Below are 22,937 nucleotides of genomic sequence, written 5' to 3'. Positions count from 1 at the left end.
TAATAGTGCTTGGAGATGTGAGATAGATTTGGCAGCGGGCAGGGTTGAAATCCCTGGCCAGACTTTCAGGTCCAATTTGAATCAATAATTAGTCGACTTTGGGTGGTGCATCCCATTTCTCCACTTAAGGTAAAATGGGGAGAAAAAAGAAATGGAAGGAAGATAAAGTCCCTACCTGAGACGAATGGCAGACTTTGGGCTGCCTTGCTGTCAAGAATGGTCTATCCCATTTCGCCACTAGAAGTAAAATGGGGAGTGCCACAGCAGATGTGCTGCGCAACCCCCACCAAAGCTAATACTTCAGGAATTCTTTAAGACTCAGTCAATGAGTACAGCATATTTTCTTCTGCAAAACCATGTAAATATTCTAAGGTATTTAATTTAAAGTTTGTTGTGGCCTGTCCCTCTTGTACAAATTCAGATACTTCTTAAAGTGTCATTTTGAAATTCCTGGGGGAGATTAATCAGTCACAGTCCTATACTGGGACACATTTCAGTCATGTAACAGCTCAGACTGAATGTTGAGGCAGACAATTTGGTCTCACTGTTAAAGAGAACCAGCAAGCTTTGCCTCCATTTTTTAGGGGGACTCGGGGGTTTCTTCTGGTTCCACGAAAGTTTGAGTTAACTCTTTCTTAGTAAAAACACAATTTTCACAGAGTGTCAGGACTCATGAGCACAACAGCTCATTTCCCGTGGGTTTTACTCCATGAAATCAGCTGCCAAGATGAAAGATTAACAAAAACCTCGCATCTGCCTAAGTCTCCTCTCCAGGGCTTTTTCCATCACTAAGATTGTGTACAGCAGATCTCTCCTCTGCCCTTTTCATGCCCCTCCTGGGTTGCTGTTTTTTTGGGGGGAGGGGGGAGAAGGGGAGTAGCCTGTTGCAGGAGGAGGAGGGTGCCCACCACACACAAGCACAACATGATGGTATGACATCACATCATGCCATCACCTGCTGCCCTTCAAGTAGAGAAGCGTATTGATGCTCAGAAAAGTTGTATTTATTAGATATTATCCTCCCTTCCTCATGTTTGTAAGTTCAGCAGAGTGTATCCCCTTGATGCTTAAAAAGTCTTTCCTCCCCCCCCCCCCGCTTAAAACAATAATCACACAAATTCTTGCTTGAAAAAGGTAAAGATAACATATACTCATTCAGAATACTTTTTGTAGAGTAACAGATACAGCAGCTTTGTCCAGAGGGGCTTAAAATGGTGATCCAGTTACAAAGACATACTTTGGTCAAGCTTATGATGGAGTCTGAGCTTTGGAGCTCATACAAGCACATGGTTCTACATTGCTGGAAGAATGATGATGAGAGAGCAAAAAGGAAGAGGAAGTGCCCACACCCTCAACAAACGGGGCACAGTGGGAGTGTCTTTCAGAGTTCCTTCTAGGAACCATACAGGAAAACACTCAGAGGGCTTCAGCTCCTGTCATTTGCCTATCTAGCAAACATGCAGTGTTGGTTTCGCTGCATGGTAAATATCCCACACTTCACAGGCGGGTGGCAGTCCCCTCACAGAGCAGAGCACATCATCCACAGGAGAGGCAAGGAAAGTCCGCCTTCTCATTCACCTCTCACCATGCCCAGTCATGCTATCTTTCACCAGGACTTCAGCGCCAACTCTCTGTTTCCATGGGGACAAGTAAGCAGGGGCATGATGACAGAAGAGGAAGCAGAGGGAGAAAGAGGCCTCATGGCATTCTATGTAGTCTTACAAAAATATAAATGCTAGTGAGGCAAGGAAGAAAGGGCTACCCCTATGCTATCCATATAATCAGTTATCAATAATCAATATATTCAATATATATTCATACATGCTTACAGGAATCAAGGATTACAGTACTTTATAATCCATTTTGAATCAAAGGGAAGCTGTGCTTTAGCTAACTGCAAACTGCTTGGAACAGCAAAGTTAGGAACCAACCTTTCCCCTACAAACATCAGTGTACCCCGGTCAAGGGGAAGACGTGAATCAGAGATTCTGGTACAAATTCCCCTCAGATACAGGCTAAATTAATCTACAGAACAGGAAGAGCAAAACCACAAAAACTCCAAAACTCCCTGTCCTGTTATAACTGGGGGAAAGGTTAGACTGAGCGTCACTGGGAGCATCGGAAAGCAGAACTGGAACCCTGTGCTTGACCAGTGCTTGACCAGGAGCTGGTAGCGTGACAAGAGCTTGCTGATTGGCTGATTTTTGCTGACAATATTGTGAGTCCCTCATGGTTGTCTCATGATCTATGATTTGCTGTGATTTGCTCAGGTATAAAGACCTCTGGATTTCTGTCAATCGGGGTCCCAGTTCCTTTTGGAAGCTATTCCAACTGGGTCCTTATTGCCTGGCAATAAACTTCACCTTCTTATTCTCCATTGCTGAGTCTGTTTGATCCTTATTTTTGCACCTAGCCAAAACCACTAACCTCACGTGCTGCACTAGTCTTCACACAATATAGGCAAACATTTTCTGATGTCCCTCTTGTGATCCCAAACAGAAGAACGGCTCTTTACTTGAGCCGTGAGTCTTATGCCTCCTTATCTCGGCAACTCATAAATCTTGAGGCCTGCTTGGCTCGTCTTCCAGGCTAATTAGCCTGCCGGACTTCAAAGACTCTGCCGCGGCAGCAGAAAAGCCTTGCTTTCGCTTTCCCCCACATACCTCACAGTCTTTCGCAGTCTTACTCTCCTGTAAGTGCCGTAAATCTGGGCCCATAACCTGTTGTTGGGATACTGCCAGGGAGACAAAGGCCATCATGCCTCCACGTCGATTCTGGATGATCCATCAATCTCCCGTAGAACAGTATCAGTCAATTAGCGACACAAGCCTCAGAAACAGCTGTCCACATTCCAAGGACTGGTGCACGCCCTTTTCAGAGTTCGCACAACGAAAGATACACTCAGGAGAGCATATTTACAACTTTATTCAGTGTTGGTCAGAACAAAGATAAACATGACTGCCTGCCTGCGTGTCCAGGCACAGAGAGAAAAACAACAGCTATATACAAAAAGAGAAACTTCCTGTGAGCCAAAAGTGCGCAGGCTGTGACACAACAACCTGCTCCCTTTTTAAGGTGGAACGGAAATATCCTAACAGTACTACCTTCCCCCCCCATCTCCTAGGCCCTGTGGAGGGGCATGCAGTGGCTGCATTTGGCCCCCAGGTCAGCGATTCCCCACTCCTGGTATAGATCACTCAAGGCCTCCATAGTTTCCCAATTTTCTCTCTCCTTTGGCTTCCCTTACTCAGCCAAATGAACAGCTTGGTGATTTTAGAAAGAAATTGTGAAACCATGTTTCTTGAGCAGAAGTGCTCCACAGTGCCGCACACATCTGCATAAAGGGCACCTCAGGTTACGAAGATTTTGGGATATGGCCAGGCCTCCGCAAAAGATCCCATTCGTAACCACTGTACGTTCTTCCATCTTTCTCAAATCCTCTGGCATTCACTGCCATTGGCTGCCCACAAATTCTAGTGTTATCAGAAAGGAATAAAAGCTTTTCTCTGTCCTGGTGCACTAATGGCTTCCTGTGAATTGAAGGCTGACTAAACCTCAGGGGTGTAGGCACTTTGGGCTCACATTGCTCAGGAATCAGTGGAAATAAACATAGGCACCTTGAATGTGACCTGGCAGCAAATTGGCAACCAGTGCCACTGTCTTAGCAACAGAGTGACATGTGGCCAGTAGCCTGCTGCTATGATAACTCTGACTGTTGCATTCTGCAATAGCTGCAGCTTCTGGACCTGATACAAAGACAGCCCCACTGCATACTGCCAATATCAAGTCTTTAGGTTACCAGTGCATAAACCCCTGTGTCCAGGCAGCCAAGCAATTGACCTATCTCCAAGACCCAGAAATCACTTAGTCATAAGCCTCCATTTTTTCATGGTTCAGGCTCAGTTTGTAGGCTGTTATGCACCATGGCATCCAGGCACCAATCCAGAGTTTGTGTTATGGAGTTTCTAGAGCTGGGTATCTTCAACATATGGAAGACACTTCACTCCAGAACTCCAAATGACTCTTCCCAACACCTTCATATTGATGTTCAATACCCACTGTATATCCTCCAGCATTCCTCAGATGAAAATAGGGACATTTCTCACTCCCCACAACTGACACTCCCACCATTTTTGTCCCCCCATGCCCACATACAGCATCTTCTGTCAGAAGAATGGCAAGTTCCACAACCACATCACGCACAGGACACAGCACGTACAGCCTCCACTGACCAGAGAAAACCTCATAATCCCAATTTCATTTCATTTCATGCTTTGGTACATTTACAAAAAGAAAAGCATGCATTAATAAATAAATTTTAGAAGGTGGCAACATTAGGCAAAAACATACACACACACACACAGTGGTACCTCGGGTTACATACGCTTCAGGTTACATACACTTCAGGTTACAGACACTGTTAACCCAGAAATATTACCTCGGTATAAGAACTTTGCTTCAGGATGAGAACAGAAACCGCACAGCGGCGGCAGCGCAGCAGCAGAATGCTCCATTAGCTAAAGTGATGCTTCAGGTTAAGAACAGTTTCAGGTTAAGAACGGACCTCCGGAACTAATTAAGAACGTAACCAGGGGTACCACTATGTGTGTGTGTGTGTGTGTGTGTATGGGGGGGAAATCTAGACTCCTTTCACTCCCCCCTCCATGCCGTCCAGGGAGGCTTTGCCCTCTGCCTACCACTCAGATGCAATGCATTACGTGGGGAAGGGCCTCAGTTGTAGTAGCCTCTCCTCCTTTACCTTTGCCATCTCTGCATATAATAATAATAATAATAATAATAATAATAATAATAATAATAATCATTTATTATTTATACCCCACCCATTTGGCTGGGTTTCCCCAGCCACTCTGGGTGGCTTCCAGCAGAATATTAAAACACAATTCTAAGGCTTTCACCATCCATTCTTCCTTTCAGGGTATTCTCACTTCTTAGAATAAAGACCCCTTGCCACTGTCGCTGCATATCTAAATTCAGCTGCATATATAAATAGAGTTTGTAATTTGGCTGACCAATATCCCTGGCTAGAAAGATTTTGGACTCTTGGAAAAGTCATGCCCCAAAAGACCTTGACCTCCCTACAGGTCTACCACATGTGACAGAATGACCCCTTGCAATTCTTACATTTCCAACATTTATTTGGTACATTCTTATACATTCAAGCTAAGTTCTTTAGAGTTAAATAACATCAGTACATCATCTTATAATAATTCCCTCTTATAATATGAAGAAGATGGTGAAGGAAGAGGACATGAGCCGAAAGTCACTCTCCCCACCCTCTCCATTGTGATTACCAACATCTGGGAGTCCCATTCTTCTTAGAAGAAACAATGTGAAGAGCCTAAGCTTACAGTAGATTATATAGCAACATTATAAATTACACAAATATATACATAATACTAACATTGCACCGAGAAACCTCTCCACAGATATCTGTGATGCTGCCACTCCCCCCCCCCGCATTCCCCAACGCCAAAGTCCACATCATTCACACTGTCTTTGACTTTCATCATAAGTGAAGCAAAAGCAAATGACGTGGAGCTGAGCTTGTGTATATCCAGCCCCAGTAAAAGACAGTCCCTTAAATACGCAAGCTCCTCTGGACACAGACCTGCAATCCCCCCCCCCACCTGCTCTTAAATGTAACCAACTTATTTTAAAGAGCAAGTGGACCAATTCTTTAGCCCCAAAATAAGTGCATTTAATGGGACAGAAGAAATCTAGATTGTGAGTCACTGTGTATTTTATTACTGTACAACAAAGGAAACTGGATAGACACAGACACTTGTCTCCCCTTACCAAAAATAAATAAATTTGTGATTCTGACTATCAGAGAAATCTTGCAAAATTGCCTGGACTTCTGGAAATCTAATCCAATTTCACTGCTGAGCTTTGAATTCTGGTGTCACCTGATGGGGCTTCACTTCCTGGGTGGTGAAATTGTGGGTGCCACAGGTTAAAGGGGGGGACATGTCCTTGGAGCCCTGGGAAGGGGGAAGAGATTGATTTACCCCAAATGCAACTGCATTTAATGGGAGTGAGGGGATCCGGGTCACTGTGCATTTTATTACTGTACCACAAAGGAAACTGTGGGCAGACATTGGTCCCCCTTTCAAAGAAGTTCATGCTGTCCGGGAAACCGCCTTGGCTTTCAGAAACATAATCCAATTTCAGTGCTGTAACCTGATGGGACTCATTTCCCCACATCCAGGATGGTGAAACTTACGCTGGCACAGATTAGGAGGGACGTGTCCTTGGAGTTCTTGGAAGGGGGAAGAGATTTAATTGCTTTTCAACACTGTGCTTTATATTATGGTATAGCACAATTAGAATTTTGGCAATTTGTTGCACTGCCCTGAATCCATTGTTCCTGGGTGCTGGCAAAGTGCTCCTTGCAATCCTCTATAAATTCCTCCAACTAAGCCTCAGTTCCTTGCTCAGCCCAGTGCTGTTCTCGAACTCCTTCTTGGCTCTTCAGCTCTCTAGAATGATGAAGACACTCCTGATCTCCTGCCTCCTCTTGACCCTTCTGAATCCAGGTGAGCAGAACCACAGCAGCTGGGCAGTTCATCGTGTTTCCAGGAAGGAATTAAGAGGGGGTGGGCGTCAGCCATTAAAGCAGGAGAAGAAAGGAACAAGGACTTGTGCTTCCTTTGAAAGGGAGAGGAATAAAGCATATGGTCAAGCTACAAGGGATCTTCAGTCAGGATAGTTTGTTCCCAATATTTGTTTTTATTTAACCAAATACATACTGAGAGGTGCAGCATAGCTGTCAACTTACAGATTCGAAAATAAGGGACCAGCAGCCTTAAAAATAAGGGACCAGCAGCCAAAATAAGGGACCTGCAGCCTCACCTGTTCCAGGCACTCCAGTCTTCCTGTCCTCCTGCAGTCTGGTCAAACTCATGCTGGTAGCTTCGAGAACACTGTCCAACCAACTTTGTAACCAGAGGTTCAACTGAATAGAATCTGAATCACATGCACCACAAGGCCTATGCAGCCTCAACTTAAGATGGCTCCCCGGCCTGGCTTTGCACTGCAAAGTTTGCAGCAGCACGTGCAACAAAATGGCATCCAACATTCAAAAAAAACCCCTCAGCTTGCATTAACTAGCCACACACAAGGCATGCAAGCTCCACCCCCCAGTCATTCTTAGACTTCTTATTGGGTGAGCAACACAGCCAAGCAACACAGTTGGAACCTCCCTCCTCCCTGGCTGGCAGGGAGGGAGGGAGAGGAGCTGCTTCCTTTGAAATTTAAGGGACATCATTTAAGGGACATTTAAGGGACATCTATCAATAAGGGACAGCACTGGAATAAGGGACTGTCCCTACTGCACTTGACAGCTATGGTGCAGTATCCCCAAGTCCATTGGGGGAGCAATGGGGGCAGTTGCCCACTCTTGGGTAAACCAGAATCCTAGGTTTCATCTACAACAAAGAGTATGTTTCTTGAACTTTTTTCCTGTCTGCTTCCATCATCGTCCACTCAAATTCTGCCCTTTCCTCCTGAAACTTTGTTCTCAATAATATTTATTTTACCAAATGCATACAGAGGTATGGCATCTCCAAGTACATTGGGGGAGCAAAAGAGGCAGTAGTTCACTCTTCAATAAACCAGAATCCTAGCTTATATTTAAAGCAGTGGTGTCCAAACTTTTTTCAAAGAGGGCCAGATTTGATGAAGAGAATAGCCGTGGGACCCAACCAAAGGGCCAACCAAAGTTGTTAACCTTTTATTTCGGAGCGGAATTATCCTCCCCCCCCCATGCAATCTTTTAGTTTGCTGGTGTTACACACCACCCCAATCTCTGGGTGGAGTCAGGTTCCAGGGGTACGAGATGTGCTTACAAGAGTCTGTCATGTTTGCTGGTGCTGATGGGAGTTGTAGTACAACAACCTCGGGAGGGGTAAAGGTTTCCCCACACCTTCTCTACTGGTCCTCTCCCTCAGCCTGCAGGAGCCATCTTGGACAATCATTCTCTGGTCTATACAAGGCCCACCCCTATTCACAGAGTTTAAGATCTACTGAAGGAATATATATAGGAAGCATTATGTAGATGAACAATGGTCCATCTAGTCTAGCCTCTTGTTCTTGCCATGGGTCCTATGGGAAGCCTGTTAGAAAGATCTGAGTGCAACAGCTCCCTTTCTGCAGTTCCCAGTAACAAGTATTCAGACAAATAGTGCCTCCAATGTTGCAGGAAAAAAATATATCAAGAGAGGATGGTAAACATGAATTTATCCAGTCCACTTTTGAAGCTATCACATTCGGTGGCCTTTGCTGCCTCTCGTAAGATGGTGTTGTAGCAGAAAGTGTTGTGTTCATGTACCTTGACGCAGACCTATTCCTCCTACACAGTTACTAAAGTTTTCTAAACCCATTTTTCCCCTGTCTGCAGTGGCATCTCTGACATGTGAGTCTTGTTTCAATGAAGGAAAAGATTGCAGAAATGCCACCATTGAGGAGTGTGACGACTCCAGTGACCAGTCCTGCTTCTCTGCCCGTGGAGTTGGCAAACTGTGTAAGTGAGAAGAACTTTCAACCTCTCTGATCACCAAAACATACACCCCCTGACTCACTTTCGAAGGCCATATCTTAGCCACAAGCCACGGAACATGACTTTTCATAAATTAGTGTTCTAGGTTATGCATTGCCTGTAGGAGCAAGGAAGAAATTCAAGTCAGTTCATATTTAAAGGTGTGTTTACTCAATTGGCAGAACAAAACAAAGACATCCTTCAAAATCTGCCCTTCTTCCATTTTTGCAATTCAGTTGTCAGGCCATGTAATCAATAGACAAATGCACATACTACGGTAAAGTGTGCATATAAGAAGCTACAACAAAATCAAGCAACAGTCACCTAATTCATAAGAAGAGCTAAAAATAAAGGTAGAAAAGATGTATATCAGTAACAGCAACAAAACAAGCCAAACAATACCCCAACCCAAGTGTCCGTTCAGCAGCCTCAGCTTTTTTAGTTGGAGTCAGTCTATCAGGTTCCCATCTCCCAGGCCAAGTGAAAAATAACCTGCAAGGTAGAGAGCTAGTCCGCCAGGATTCACAGCCAATATGGTCAACAAATATCCCACACACACCCCGCCCCAATGGGGGAAACCATAACTGCTTAAATCAGTATGACCCTGCACATAGGGCCTAAGAGTGAAAATAACATTCACACTAAATGTTGATGGGGGGGAGAGTTGGAAACTGATATGAAAATGTGGAGAAATGAACTTAAAATAAGAAACCAAGAGAAACTGGCACTGACATATCGCCCTTTCCTAATTGCCTGTGGTAAATGCTCCCTTTATTAGCTCCAGCATTGACTCTCATTGGTCCAGTTACAGGATGGATTTATTTCAATCAAATCAATTTCAATCATGATTTAAATCACTAGTCATTAAGACTTAATTTAATTATTATTTGTTTACAGAAAGACTCATTCTTGCTGGTATAATCTTAATATTTACGAGACAAAGGTTCCGTTTTTGGAATAATAAATTTTCAGAGTAGTTTTTACAATTATATCAAAAATTACTGATTTGGTTATACTATTAGAAATACATTCACAGATAATTATGAAATTTTTGTGAGGTTTAATAAATTAACTATTTATATTTGGATAACTTTTCTGCTGTACTTTACTGAAAAGAGAAAAATAATCATTTCATTAATAACAATCTATACAATTTATTTAACTAAAACAATAACATTATAGCATATGTATCCATGTTTGTTAACTGATGTGGTTAAATGATTTTTTAAGAAATACCTTGGAGGCAGTTATAGCACACATGAAAAACTTAAAACAAATCCTTATTTCCCGATGAGGATAGCCTTTGGACTATAATGTAACTTAAATAGAAAACTATCTTTAGAAAGATTTTTCCACCAACAGCATTTTTTTATTAAAAAAATACATTTTAAATTTTAAAAGTCCAATTTAAATTTTAAAAATTCTGATTTAAATTTAAAAATCTGATTATTTTGATTTTTAAAAAAATAATAATTGATTTTAATCCACCCTGTCCAGTTACCTGGGCAGCCACAAAACTTATTTCATTGATGAATCCCTTCCCATGAAGCCTCCTGAACTGATCCCATTCAATAAGGAGAAGGGTGGTAGAAAGCTCTGGACAGCCAAAGGTTCTCCATTCCTGACTCACATTCAACAAATAGATATAACTGGATAAAACTCTTTCTGCTCCAAGCAAGGCCTGCTCAAGACAATTGGATACCTGAGGCAAACCATAAAATGTTCCCCACCCCGCAGATCCAGAAGAAAGGGTGACTGAAGATTCGGCCTGGGCGATTTATTGATATTTCGCCCCAGGACCGGTATGAGGGGCAGACCGTGATGACAGCTTCACTCAGTAGTAAATCGGTGGGGAAATCCCTGCCTATCCTGAGTCCCTCTGCCTCCAGCACGCAGCACACTGAGGAAAAAGAAAACAAGCTGCAGCCTGGAGCTGGAGGCAGAAGGACTCAGGAGGGGTGGCAGTTTCATTAAAGATATATCGCTGAGTGAAATCACCATCATGGTCTGTCTCTGGTACCCGCAGTGAGAGAAACAAGCTACATGATGAGGCTCTTGGCTGCCACCTGGCTGCCTTTTTCAGCACAGGAGGAAAGACGGAGCCCACTCTGCCAGTCAAAGGCAGCCAAGCAGTGCAGGCAGCCCTGCAAGGGATAGGTAGGGTGGCTTTGCAACCTGAGCTTTGCAAATGACCACCCCACAAGGAAAGAGGCAGTGTTCCTGCACGGGCACCAGCGAGGCGGACGGAGCCTCCGAGGTAGTATTTGCTAAAATGCATAGAACTCAAGATAAGGTATATTGGAAATGTTGGAAATGTAAGGAGAGGAAAGGGAACTTCTTCCATATGTGGTGGATGTGTCCTAAGATTAAACTTACTGGGATGTGATATATAATGAACTGAAAAAGATTTTCAATAATAATTTTGGTAAAAAAACTAGAGGCTTTTTTATTAGAGATAATAGGTGAAAAAATTCCCCAAAAGACATAAATATATTTATGTATGCTACCACGGCAGAAAGGATATATTAGCCCAGAAATGGAAGCAGCAGGAACTTCCAACGTTGGAAGAATGACAAAGATGATTGAATACGCCGAGATGGCGAGACTGACGGGAGAAATCTGAAACCAGCGAGACAAAGTGTTTGAAAAGGACTGGAGTAAATTTGTACAATATATGAATGAACATTACAAATTTTTAAAACATTTACAGGATTGATTTAAAATATTTTGTTGGGTTATGATGTGATACCTGTATATAAATATTAGAAGTAAGTCTTTTAAGTATGGAGGTAAGTAAACAGGGTGATTTAGAAATGAGAAGATAAAAGTGATTGCATATGGAAGTCAGGGAGGGGGATGGGAGGAGGTCAATGCTCAATTTGAGCAAACATATATGTGATGAGGAAATTTTATTTGGTTGTTATAAAGGAAAAAAGAAATTTCAATAAACATTATATTAAAAAAGAAAAGGAAGGAGCTCCAAGGTCCCTGCAATGAATAACAGAGACATGGGGTGGCTCAAATGGGGGAGAGGAACTGATGAGGAGGCGGCAGATCTTGCCTCCAAGGATCACACCACAGCTTCAAAGGCAGGAGCACTAGGCAATACTTTTCTTGGTGGTCAGATCACCTGCCCCTCTGGATCCAGCTTCGCCTGGGGAGGGCGGGATATAAATAAAATTTATTATTATTATTATTATAAGGTGATCGTCAATCCTTGCCTCATGGGTGGACCAGCCCTATCTCCAGGTCTAGTTATTCCCTTTTCCAATTCTTTCTTTTATAGCACTTTTGGGGTCCACAATGGTTCTCAAGTCCTGCATCGATACAGAGCTGTGTGATGCAGACTATTCCAGTGTCTCCATAACCTCATCAATATACTTGCGCAGCAAGCTCTCCTGCTGCAAGACAGATATGTGCAACAGCGGACCTCCTGAAAGTAAGTATCATCATCAGGAAAGATGATATCACAAAACTCAAGTAATGAGAGAGGTCAAAGAAAGACAAACAAGTTTTTGGCAGTATCCAGGGAGGAGCCACTGACAGAGGGAACAAGCAGGGAAGCATTGGAGCCATAGTATGGGTGGGGGGGGGGACGAATAGAACAAAACCCAAAATCACAATAAGAAGATTATTAGAACAACATGCAGCATCTATTAGCAAAAATTACAAGGGAGCATCACAGTTTTACCTTAGTCCTAGAAACACCCCTCCCATAATGTTACTCACAGTTCCTCTCCTGCAGCAGCTTCTGGTATTTACTTCCTATGCTTTCCTCCAAAACTCTTGAGCTCCCGCTCACCATTTTAGCCTCAAAATACCCAGTAGAATAGGTTACGCTGAGAGATGGTTCCTGGCCCCAGGCCACTCGGTTCCTTCCCATACAAGTGTCAGGGCTACAGTGGAATTTGAACCTTGGTCTCCTAGATTCTAGTCCAACCCTCTAACCACTACACTTCACTGGTTCCTTGGTTTCCCAGAGTTCTAGCCCCCAAACCTAGAGTGACCCATTTTCTTTGATGCATTTGCATTTGCAGAGATATTTTTAGTGGGACAGGCCTCTTTCCTTCTTGTATGGGAAGGAACTGATTTCTTTTAAGTTTGCATTCAGGGAATTAATATCTTCAGGTTAAAGCAAATGCTAAGAAAGATGTATTAGATGCGATGGGCTCCAGTGCCACCTAATTACTAAGCTATAGAGGAACACTATCTACACAAAGGGGAGAACCAGGTGGTGCAAAGAATATTTTTTTTAAAAAAAAATACATTTGTTGCTCCACTCACTTTTGCAACAGGCCCTGCCACTGGCATGTGGCCCTGAGAAGCTTTCACTGAAGGAAATGTGGCCCTCAATGAAACAATTAATACAAAGGTTCCATCTTTAAGCCCCGGCTAGGCTCCTGGCGTACACCAGTTGATGACGCAGGCCTGTATCACCATCCTTTTCAAACAAGAGACAGAAGCTAGAGTTGGGATTTGAACCAAGAACCTCAAAGCTGGCTTAGTGAGCTACCATGAATTGCATACTGCGACCCTCAGGTACAGAGTCCTGGTGTTTGTTCAAAGGCTGCAATAATGGATGTTTTTAGCTTGATCCAGTGTACCTCGATCTTATCAGGGAATTCTGAAAGTAGATGGTCCTTAAGAGTCGTTTGGAAGCAATCCCACTTAATGGGATCTTGAAGGGCTTGAGTGTTCATTTTGTGCCTTGGTTTCCTTCCTTGAAGCCGGCGTTAAAGTATAATTTGATAGCCATCGTGGAGTGTATTAGTCGGTGATCTGTCCAGCAGTTGTCGGTACTCGTCATAGCTCCGGTTAGGAGCACATCATGGCGATCTTTAGCACAGACGATCACGTAGTCTAAGAGGTGTCAGTGATTTGATCAAGGATGCCACCATGAAGTTTAAAATTAATTTTTCTGTCAAAAGAGTGTGTTGGTAATAACAAGGTTGTGCGCTGCATATATTGTCAAAAGTAAGATTCTGTTCTGTTGCTGTTTTCAATTCCTTCTTTTCCAGTAGTCCCAGGCCACAGATCGAAATCTCGCCCAACCCCTGCATTAAAATCACCCAGGTGGATGAGATTATTTTCCTTATAGTTTCTGAGAGTAAAATTTTTCTTTAATGCCTTCATCAGCATCCAGTGTTGGTGCAGAAGTGCTTATAATGGAAGCCTGTTGTTTTTTGGGGAGCTTTATTTAGGAGGTTGAGAGTCACTCATTATTACCGTTAGAGACTTCTGACAGGAGCTTCACAAGATCATTTTTGATAGCTAAGCCTACCCCATGTATCAGATGTTCTTGTTACAGAAGAAAGTGTAGCCTCCTTTTCCTTCTACTCAACTGCCTCGTTCCTTGAATTGAACGACTGAATCTGTATCCACTGCCCATGTGCCGGTTCATGACTAAGGACTTCCACATTTCACGATCCTGCCCCATTACCATTTGCCAATCGCCATGGGACTTTTTGGGTTTCGGATGGGTTTTTGGAAGACACCTGTGTGTGAATTTGTTTTATGTGTGTAGATCAGTGCATGCTGACCAAGGCACAATCTTCGCAGTAGGGCTCTGTTCCGATGGCATGAGTAGTCACAATGAACCGGTAAATTCCTATCTGCTGCAGCCTTCATCTGTCTTTACAGCTGTTCTATCATACCGCTTGTAATCATCAGCCTGTTCTGCCATTGAGGACTTTTGGGGATCATTCTTTCTCTAGCTCCTTCCCTTTGACCTTACTGCCTTGGGTGACCCTGCTGGGAGTACGAGATTCCCGACGGCTTCGCTCACTCAAGTCATAGGAACATGCAAACCAACTCACCACAACAAGGTGATGATCCAGCGAGTGAGAATGCAGTATGATACCTCTGGATTGGCCAGCCCTCCTACAAACATCCGCAACATGGGCTCCTGCCTTCGCCACAGAACAGGGCTTTCTAAAAGGATCATTGCATTATTTAACAACATAGCATAGTAAAAGAAAGGCTGCAGATACAACAAAACCAAAAACCATGTATCAATAACAAGATTAATTGAACAGCATGCAGCATCCATGAGGAAAAATTATAAGGGAGCTTCACAGTTTTTCCTTAGTCCTAGAAACATTCCTTGCGTGATGCTACTCACAGTCTCTCTCCTGCAGCAGCTTCTGATACTTACATCCCTACTCTTTCCTCCAAAGAGCCCTCACGCTCTCCATTTTAGCCTCAAACACCCGTGTGAAATAAGTCTGGTCTCCTCCCACCCTTGTTTCTGATGTAGATGTTCACATTCCCGTGTTCCTGATGTAGACCTTCACTCACCCCTCCTTCCTTGGTGGGAAGAGGCACCACTTTGTAGTTCTCCCTAGCATTCCCAACACCCTTGTGTAAGTTTTTATTGTAAACACTATAACAACACTAGGAGAACACTAGGCCGCCCAGAGTGGCTGGGGAAACCCAGCCAGATGGGCGGGGTATAAATAATAAATTATTATTATATTATTATTATTATTATTATAGGACAAATAATTATGGGAGTGGTAGATTTTTAAGGGTGTTGAGAGTTACTTGGAAAACTCCTATTCCCTTCACAGAGCTATGGATCAGCAAAAAAACCCCTACACAATAGCTCTTATTAGCTGGCATTTTTTCTTAGGTGAAATCATGATTTTACCAAAACTAAGCACATGTTTTCCAGAAGTGATTTTTTAAGGATAAAACGACTAAGAGCTTTCTTTCTCTTTCCCGCTCTCAGGAAGAGGGCCATTTTGTAGAATTCTATCATCGTTTGTGTGCATCTGTGGCTGCCATTTTGTCTCTCAGAATGCCCCCCAATGCTGCTCAGTGCTAAGCCCATTGCTTAAAGTGGTATCCCTGTGCTTGAAATGTATGCTGTGAATGTGGCCCCAGTCAGAAATCTCTTGCACCATGCATTAATGTAGCCCTGGATGAATGGAGCATGGCTGAAGCACTCTGCTTGGAGAAGTGCTGGAATAATAATAATAATAATAATAATAATAATAATTTATTATTTATACCCCGCCCATCTGGCTGGGCCTCCCCAGCCACTCTGGGCGGCTTCCATAAAAACCAAAAATACAATAAAATATCACATGTTAAAAACTTCCCTGAACAGGGCTGCCTTAAGATGTCTCCTGAATGTCAGGTAGTTGTTTATCGCCTTGACATCTGCTGGAAGGGTGTTCCACAGGGCGGGCGCCACTACCGAAAAGGCCCTCTGCCTGGTTCCCTGTAGCTTTGCTTCTCGCAATGAGGGAACCGCCAGAAGGCCCTCGGCGCTGGACCTCAGCGTCCGGGCAGAATGATGGGGGTGGAGACGCTCCTTCAGGTATACTGGACCGAGGCCGTTTAGGGCTTTAAAGGTCAGCACCAACACTTTGAATTGTGCTCGGAAACGTACTGGGAGCCAATGCAGGTCTTTCAAGACCGGTGTTATATGGTCTCGGCGGCCGCTCCCAGTCACCAGTCTAGCTGCCGCATTCTGGATTAGTTGTAGTTTCCGAGTCACCTTCAAAGGTAGCCCCACGTAGAGTGCATTGCAGTAGTCCAAGCGGGAGATAACCAGAGCATGCACCACTCTCGCGAGACAGTCCGCAGGCAGATAGGGTCTCAGCCTACGTACCAGATGGAGCTGGTAAACAGCTGCCCTGGACACAGATTTGACCTGTGCCTCCATGGACAGCTGTGAGTCCAAAATGACTCCCAGGCTGCGCACCTGGTCCTTCAGGGGCACAGTTACCCCATTCAGGACCAGGGAATCCTCCACACCTGCCCGCCTTCTGTCCCCCAAGAACAGTACTTCTGTCTTGTCAGGATTCAACCTCAATCTGTTAGCCGCCATCCATCCTCCAACCGCCTCCAGACACTCACACAGGACCTTCACCGCCTTCACTGGTTCTGATTTAAAAGAGAGGTAGAGCTGGGTATCATCCGCATACTGATGAACACCCAGCCCAAACCTCCTGATGATCTCTCCCAGCGGCCGCATGTAGATGTTGAAAAGCATGGGGGAGAGGACAGAACCCTGAGGCACCCCACAAGTGAGAGCCCAGGGGTCTGAACACTCATCCCCCACCACCACTTTCTGAACACGGCCCAGGAGGAAGGAGCGGAACCACTGTATAACAGTGCCCCCAGCTCCCAGCCCCTCAAGACGGTCCAGAAGGATGCTATGGTCGATGGTATCGAACGCCGCTGAGAGATCCAGCAGAACTAGGAAACAGCTCTCACCTTTGTCCCTAGCCCGCCGGAGATCATCAACCAGTGCGACCAAGGCAGTTTCAGTCCCATGATGAGGCCTGAATCCCGACTGGAAGGGATCCAAATGGTCCGCTTCTTCCAGGCGTGCCTGGAGTTGTTCGGCAACCGCTCGCTCAATCACCTTGCCCAGGAATGGAAGATTTGAGACTGGGCGATAGTTGGCCATCGTGGCCGCATCTAGAGATGGTTTTTTAAGAAGCGGTTTAATAACCGCCTCTTTCAGCGGGTCTGGGAAGGCCCCCTCACGGAGGGAAGCATTCACCACCCCACGAAGCCCATCGCCCAGCCCTTCCCGGCTTGCTTTTATTAGCCAGGATGGGCAAGGATCCAGGAGACAGGTGGTTGGTTTCACTCGTCCAAGCAGCCTGTCCACATCCTCGGAGGCAACAGATTGGAATTGATCCCACTCAACTTGACCAGACAGAACTCTTGCACTCTCCCGCCCCGGCCCTGCTCCCACGGTGGAGTCTACTTCTTCCCGAATCTGAGCGGTTTTATCTGCAAAAAACTTTGCAAAATCATTGCAGGAGAACATGTGGCCCGTACTGGGCCCCGATGTTGCAGGTGGTTCCGCTAAATTGTGAACCACCTGAAAAAGTCTCCTGCTGCTGTTTTCTGCAGATGCAATAGAGGCGGTGAAGAAATTCTTCTTCGCCGTCGCTATCGCCACTTGGTAGGCTCGACGTTGAGCTCTAACCTGTGTCCGGTTAGATTCGGAATGAGTTCTCCGCCACCGGCGCTCTAGCCGTCTCAACGATTGTTTCATTGCCCTCAGATCCGTGGAAAACCACGGGGCTGTCCGGGCTCCATGCAATCGGAGAGGGCGCTTCGGAGCCAAACAGTCAATAGCCCTGGTTAACTCCACATTCCAGCGGGCCACCAGGGAATCAGCTGAAAGGCCATCAACATGGGATAAAGCATCCCCTACCACTCTCTGGAAACCATTTGGATCCATTAAGTGGCGGGGGCGGACCATCCGAATTGGTCCCACCTCCCTGCAGAGGGGATGGGTCGCAGAGAAGTCCAGTTGCACCAGGAAGTGATCTGACCATGGCACTTCTTTCGTTTCGCTTTTACTTAGTGTCAGATCACCAACATCCATAGAGGTAAACACCAGGTCCAAGGCATGTCCACGGCTATGGGTTGGGCCAGACTTATTCAGGGACAGCCCCATGGAGGCCATGCTTTCCACGAAGTCCCGAGCGGCCCCTTGTAAGGTCGTGTCGGCATGGATGTTAAAATCCCCTAGGACGACCAAGCTAGGTGTCTCCAGGAGAACATCCGCCACGACCTGAAGCAGCTCGGGCAGGGAATCCTTGGCGCAGCGGGGAGGTCGGTACACCAAAAGGAATCCTGTACTGCCCCTATTGCCCAACTTCCAGAACATGCACTCAGAAAACTGGGTCTTCCCAATAGGACGCCTGGTGCAAACTAATGACTTCCTAAAAATCACTGCAACCCCCCCTCCCCGCCCACATGACCTGGGTTGCTGTGCGTAAGAGAAACCTGGTGGACAAGCAGCGGCAAGAACAGGCCCATCTGCTTCATCCAACCAAGTCTCTGTTACACATGCCAGGTCAAATCCTCCATCCATGATCAAGTCATGGATGGCAGTGGTCTTCTGAATCATTGACCTGGCATTGCACAGCAGCACCTTCAGGCTATGTGGGTATCCCTTGCTGATTCTAGTATCCGTCCGGACAGGACCAGACCCGGAGGCAGGGATAGTCCTCAGACAACGACTAAACCTGCCTCCTCTGTAATGACATGGTCTGGTCTTAGCGTAACTCCTCCTCCTACCCGTGATCACTGAGATCGGTTGTCCCAGTGCATCCCCCCCCTGTGGAACATGCCCCAGCCATTTTGTGGGCTGGAGCCCACTCCCCGGCAGCCCTGACCGGGGTAGGCAGGTGGTAGGCAGGTAGGAAGGTGGTAGGCATCGCTCTTTGAAGGAGGAGTACAATTCCCACCCATCATATACAGTACATTGTGGTTTGCATCTGCAAAAGAAATACATTGACTAACTGCAATGTATGTGTGGTGTGGTGATTGTTTTCCAGTGCCTGAGAGTGAGACGAGGGAGCCCAATGGGCTGAAGTGCCCGAGTTGCTTCTCCACCTTGTCAGACGATTGCGAGGGCTTGAAGACCGTCAGCTGCAGAAATGAGGAGGATCAATGCTTCTACATTGGGGGTCGCATGAAGTTCGGTGAGTCTTGTATGGTGGAGTGCAGCTAGGGCCCCATCTGTACTATGCATTTAAAGCAGTATCATGCCACTTTGAGCAGTCATGGCTTCCCCTAAAAGACGCTAGGATACTTTGTTTATTAAGGGTGCTGAATTTTATTAGGAGACCCACGTTGCCTTCACAGAGTGTGTGGGATGGGCAAGAGCCCAAGGAGGAAGGATGTGTGCACAGGGAGGTGGGAGGAGGAGGAGAATACAGGGAAGGGCTAGTGATTTCTGCGGTTCTTGTCTGGATCCCTGCGCCAGTTTATTTCATTTTTTCCCCAGCAACACCTTTAAAACCCATTCAGATAGGCACATTCTCTGTTCCCTTTTGCTGTTCATTCCAATGAGTTTTAAATGTTTTAATGGTTTAAACTGCTAATATAAATATTTCTTGTAAACCCCTAGCAGTTTTTACTGCAAACAAGCGGTATATAGATTTTGTTAAATAATAATACATCTTAAAATTTGTACTTTAAATTGGAGGGGGGCAGGCTGGAGACCCACAGGCCCAGGGGCCAAAGGCATTCCTCTTGGACTCTTTCTCTCTGGCCCTTTGGATCCTACTTAGCCATACCTCCTCTCCCTAGGCCACACCCCTCACAAGCCCCACTTCATAGCCTACCTGTATGCTTTGGCCTGGCTGGATTGTTGCCCCTGAACTCTTGGTTACCTGGAGGGAGGACAGAGAGGGGGGTTTGAATGTATGTATAAAATAGCCTGCCATGTAAAGGTTAATTTTACATATGTTTCCATTGGCCTGTGGACCTCCCAGAAGGTCACCCAGACTGGAAAACAGCTCTTGGGCTGAAAAAAGTTGCCCACCCTTCTGTTTCAGGGAGAGGGTTTTGGATTCCAAAAATATGTGTATGTGTTTTTTTCCAACAGGAGGAAGCACCCTGATGGGCGCTGTCCGAGGCTGTGCAACAAGTAGTACGTGTGAATACAATCAGGGGTTGCTGGAGACTGATCTTGAATCATCGGGATTTAAGATCACTCAATTAGAGTGCACTGAAGCAATGGACGAGTATGCCACAGAAGACACCACCGCACAGCCTAGTGGTTGAAGAAGGGATGGTCTCATCCTGAGGACTCCCAGGCTTTCTTTCTAGAAGTCTAGAAGCTCCTCCTCAAAGACAGGCTGTATTTGACTTTCATGTGCAAATGAAATAATCGAAAATAAATATATATGGTTAATAATGTGTGTTGTGTTATTTTACCAAATGCAACATTTGTTGGGGAAAATAATACAGTGGTACCTCAGGTTAAGTATTTAATTCATTCTGGGGTCCGTTCTTAACCTGAAACTGTTCTTAACCTGAAGCACCACTTTAGCTAATGGGGTCTCCTGCTGCTGCTGTCGCCGCACCACCAGAGCACGATTTCTGTTCTCATCCTGAAGCAAAGTTCTTAACCCAAGGGACTATTTCTGGGTTAGCGGAGTCTGTAACCTGAAGCGTATGTAACCTGAAGCGTATATAACCCGAGGTACCACTGTAGTGCTTGGAGATGGGAGATAGCTTTGGCAGCAAGCAGGGGTGAAATCCCTGGCCAGACTTTCAGGTCCAATTTTAATCAATAATTAGTCGAATCAATCAAGAATCAATCAATGAGTACAGCATATTCTCTTCTGCAAAACCATGTAAATATTCTAAGGTATTTACTTTAAAGTTTGTTGTGGCCTGTCCCTCTTGTACAAATTCAGATACTTCTTAAAGGGTCGTTTTGAAATTCCTGGGGGAGATTAATCAATCACAGTCCTATACTGGGACACATTTCAGTCATGTAACAGCTCAGACTGAATGTTGAGACAGACAATTCGGTCTCACGGTTAAAGAGAGCTAGCAAGCTTTGCGTCTATTTTTTAGGGGGACTCGGGTTTCTTCTGGTTCCACGAAAGTTTGAGTTAACTCTTTCTTAGTAAAAACACAATTTTCACAGAGTGTCAGGACTCATGAGCACAACAGCTCATTTTCCGTGGGAATTACTCCATGAAATCAGTTGCCAAGATGAAAGATTAACAAACAGCTCGCATCTGCCTAAGTCTCCTCTCCAGGGCTTTTTCCATGACTGAGACTGTGTGCAGCTGATCTCTCCTCTGCCCTTTTCATGCCCCTCCGGGGATTTTATTTTTTTGGGGGGAGGGGGGAGAAGGGGAGTAGCCTGTTGCAGGAGGAGGAGGGTGCCCACAACACACAAGCACAACATGATGGTATGAACATCACATCATGCCATCACCTGCTGCCCTTCAAGTAGAGAAGCGTATTGATGCTCGAAAAAGTTGTATTTATTAGATATTATCCTCCCTTCCTCATGTTTGTAAGTTCAGCAGAGTGTATCCCCTTGATGCTTAAAAAGTCTTTCCTCCCCCCCCCCTTAAAACAATAATCACACAGATTCTTGCTTGAAAAAGGTAAAGATAACATATACTCATTCAGAATACTTGTTGAAGAGTAACAGATACAGCAGCTTTGTCCAGAGGGGCTTAAAATGGTGATCCAGTTACAAAGACATACTTTGGTCAAGCTTATGATGGAGTCTGAGCTTTGGAGCTCAGACAAGCACATGGTTCTACATTGCTGGAAGAATGATGATGAGAGAGCAAAAAGGAAGAGGAAGTGCCCACACCCTCAACAAATGGGGCACAGTGGGAGTGTCTTTCAGAGTTCCTTCTAGGAACCATACAGGAAAATGCTCAGAGGGCTTCAGCTCCTGTCATTTGCCTATCTAGCAAACATGCAGTGTTGGTTTCGCTGCATGGTAAATATCCCACACTTCACAGGCGGGTGGCAGTCCCCTCACAGAGCAGAGCACATCATCCACAGGAGAGGCAAGGAAAGTCCGCCTTCTCATTCACCTCTCACCATGCCCAGTCACGCTATCTTTCACCAGGACTTCAGCACCAACTCTCTGTTTCCATGGGGACAAATAAGCAGGGGCATGATGACAGAAGAGGAAGCAGAGGGAGGAAGAGGCCTCATGGCATTTTATGTAGTCTTACAAAAATATAAATGCTAGTCTTCACACAATATAGGCAAGCATTTTCTGATGTCCCCCTTGTGATCCCAAACAGAAGAACGGCTCTTTACTTGAGCCGTGAGTCTTATGCCTCCTTATCTCGGCAACTCATAAATCTTGAGGCCTGCTTGGCTCGTCTCCCAGGCTAATTAGCCTGCCGGACTTCAAAGACTCTGCCGCGGCAGCAGAAAAGCCTTGCTTTCGCTTTCCCCCACATACCTCACAGTCTTTTGCAGTCTTACTCTCCTGTAAGTGCCGTGAATCTGGGCCCATAACCTGTTGTTGGGATACTGCCAGGGAGACAAAGCCCATCATGCCTCCACATTGATTCTGGATGATCCATCAATCTCCCGTAGAACAGTATCAGTCAATTAGCGACACAAGCCTCAGAAACAGCTGTCCACATTCCAAGGACCGGTGCACGCCCTTTTCAGAGTTCGCACAACGAAAGATGCACTCAGGAGAGCATATTTACAACTTTATTCAGTGTTGGTCAGAACAAAGATAAACATGACTGCCTGCCTGCGTGTCCAGGCACAGAGAGAAAAACAACAGCTATATACAAAAACAGAAACTTCCTGTGAGCCAGAAGTGCGCAGGCTGTGACACAACAACCTGCTCCCTTTTTAAGGTGGAACGGAAATATCCTAACAGTACTACCTCTCCCCCCCCATCTCCTAGGCCCTGTGGAGGGGCATGCAGTGGCTGCATTTGGCCCCCAGGTCAGCGATTCCCCACTCCTGGTATAGATCACTCAAGGCCTCCATAGTTTCCCAATTTTCTCTCTCCTTTGGCTTCCCTTACTCAGCCAAATGAACAGCTTGATGATTTTAGAAAGAAATTGTGAATCATTTCCCAGAAAGCCTTAATCTTCGGGCA

The 22,937-nt window shown here is 45.3% G+C and overlaps 1 protein-coding gene across 2 annotated transcripts; it reads left to right on the top strand.

Annotated features, from left to right (window-relative positions):
- The first annotated feature begins 1,575 nt into the window (after positions 1-1,575).
- On the top strand, positions 1,576-20,202 carry LOC309537748 (phospholipase A2 inhibitor and Ly6/PLAUR domain-containing protein-like). Of its 2 annotated transcripts, XM_082232746.1 has the most exons (5): positions 1,576-1,649; positions 6,497-6,557; positions 8,420-8,542; positions 18,874-19,020; positions 19,929-20,202. In XM_082232746.1, the coding sequence occupies exons 1-5, from the start codon at positions 1,587-1,589 to the stop codon at positions 20,105-20,107; spliced, it is 573 nt and encodes a 190-aa protein (XP_082088872.1). In that variant the 5' UTR covers positions 1,576-1,586; the 3' UTR covers positions 20,108-20,202. The 2 variants fall into 2 exon arrangements, with proteins under 2 accessions (XP_082088872.1, XP_082088873.1); XM_082232747.1 differs by lacking the exons at positions 1,576-1,649; positions 6,497-6,557; positions 8,420-8,542 and adding exons at positions 10,813-10,850; positions 11,844-11,996.
- The last annotated feature ends 2,735 nt before the right edge of the window (positions 20,203-22,937 follow it).

Source organism: Podarcis vaucheri, assembly GCF_965113315.1.
Source record: "Podarcis vaucheri genome assembly, chromosome: 7".
Taxonomy (NCBI): domain Eukaryota; kingdom Metazoa; phylum Chordata; class Lepidosauria; order Squamata; family Lacertidae; genus Podarcis; species Podarcis vaucheri.
This window is presented reverse-complemented; position numbering and strand designations above follow the sequence as displayed.

What these genes read in the sequence shown, in the direction of transcription:
- LOC309537748 (XM_082232746.1), top strand. Translation starts at nt 1,587, where the DNA reads ATGCCCAGTCATGCTATCTTTCACCAGGACTTCAGCGCCAACTCTCTG. An exon ending in CTCTGTTTCCATGGGGACAA is followed by an intron (nt 1,650 to 6,496) that starts GTAAGCAGGGGC and finishes TTGGCTCTTCAG; the next exon opens with CTCTCTAGAATGATGAAGAC. An exon ending in CCGTGGAGTTGGCAAACTGT is followed by an intron (nt 8,543 to 18,873) that starts GTAAGTGAGAAG and finishes ATTGTTTTCCAG; the next exon opens with TGCCTGAGAGTGAGACGAGG.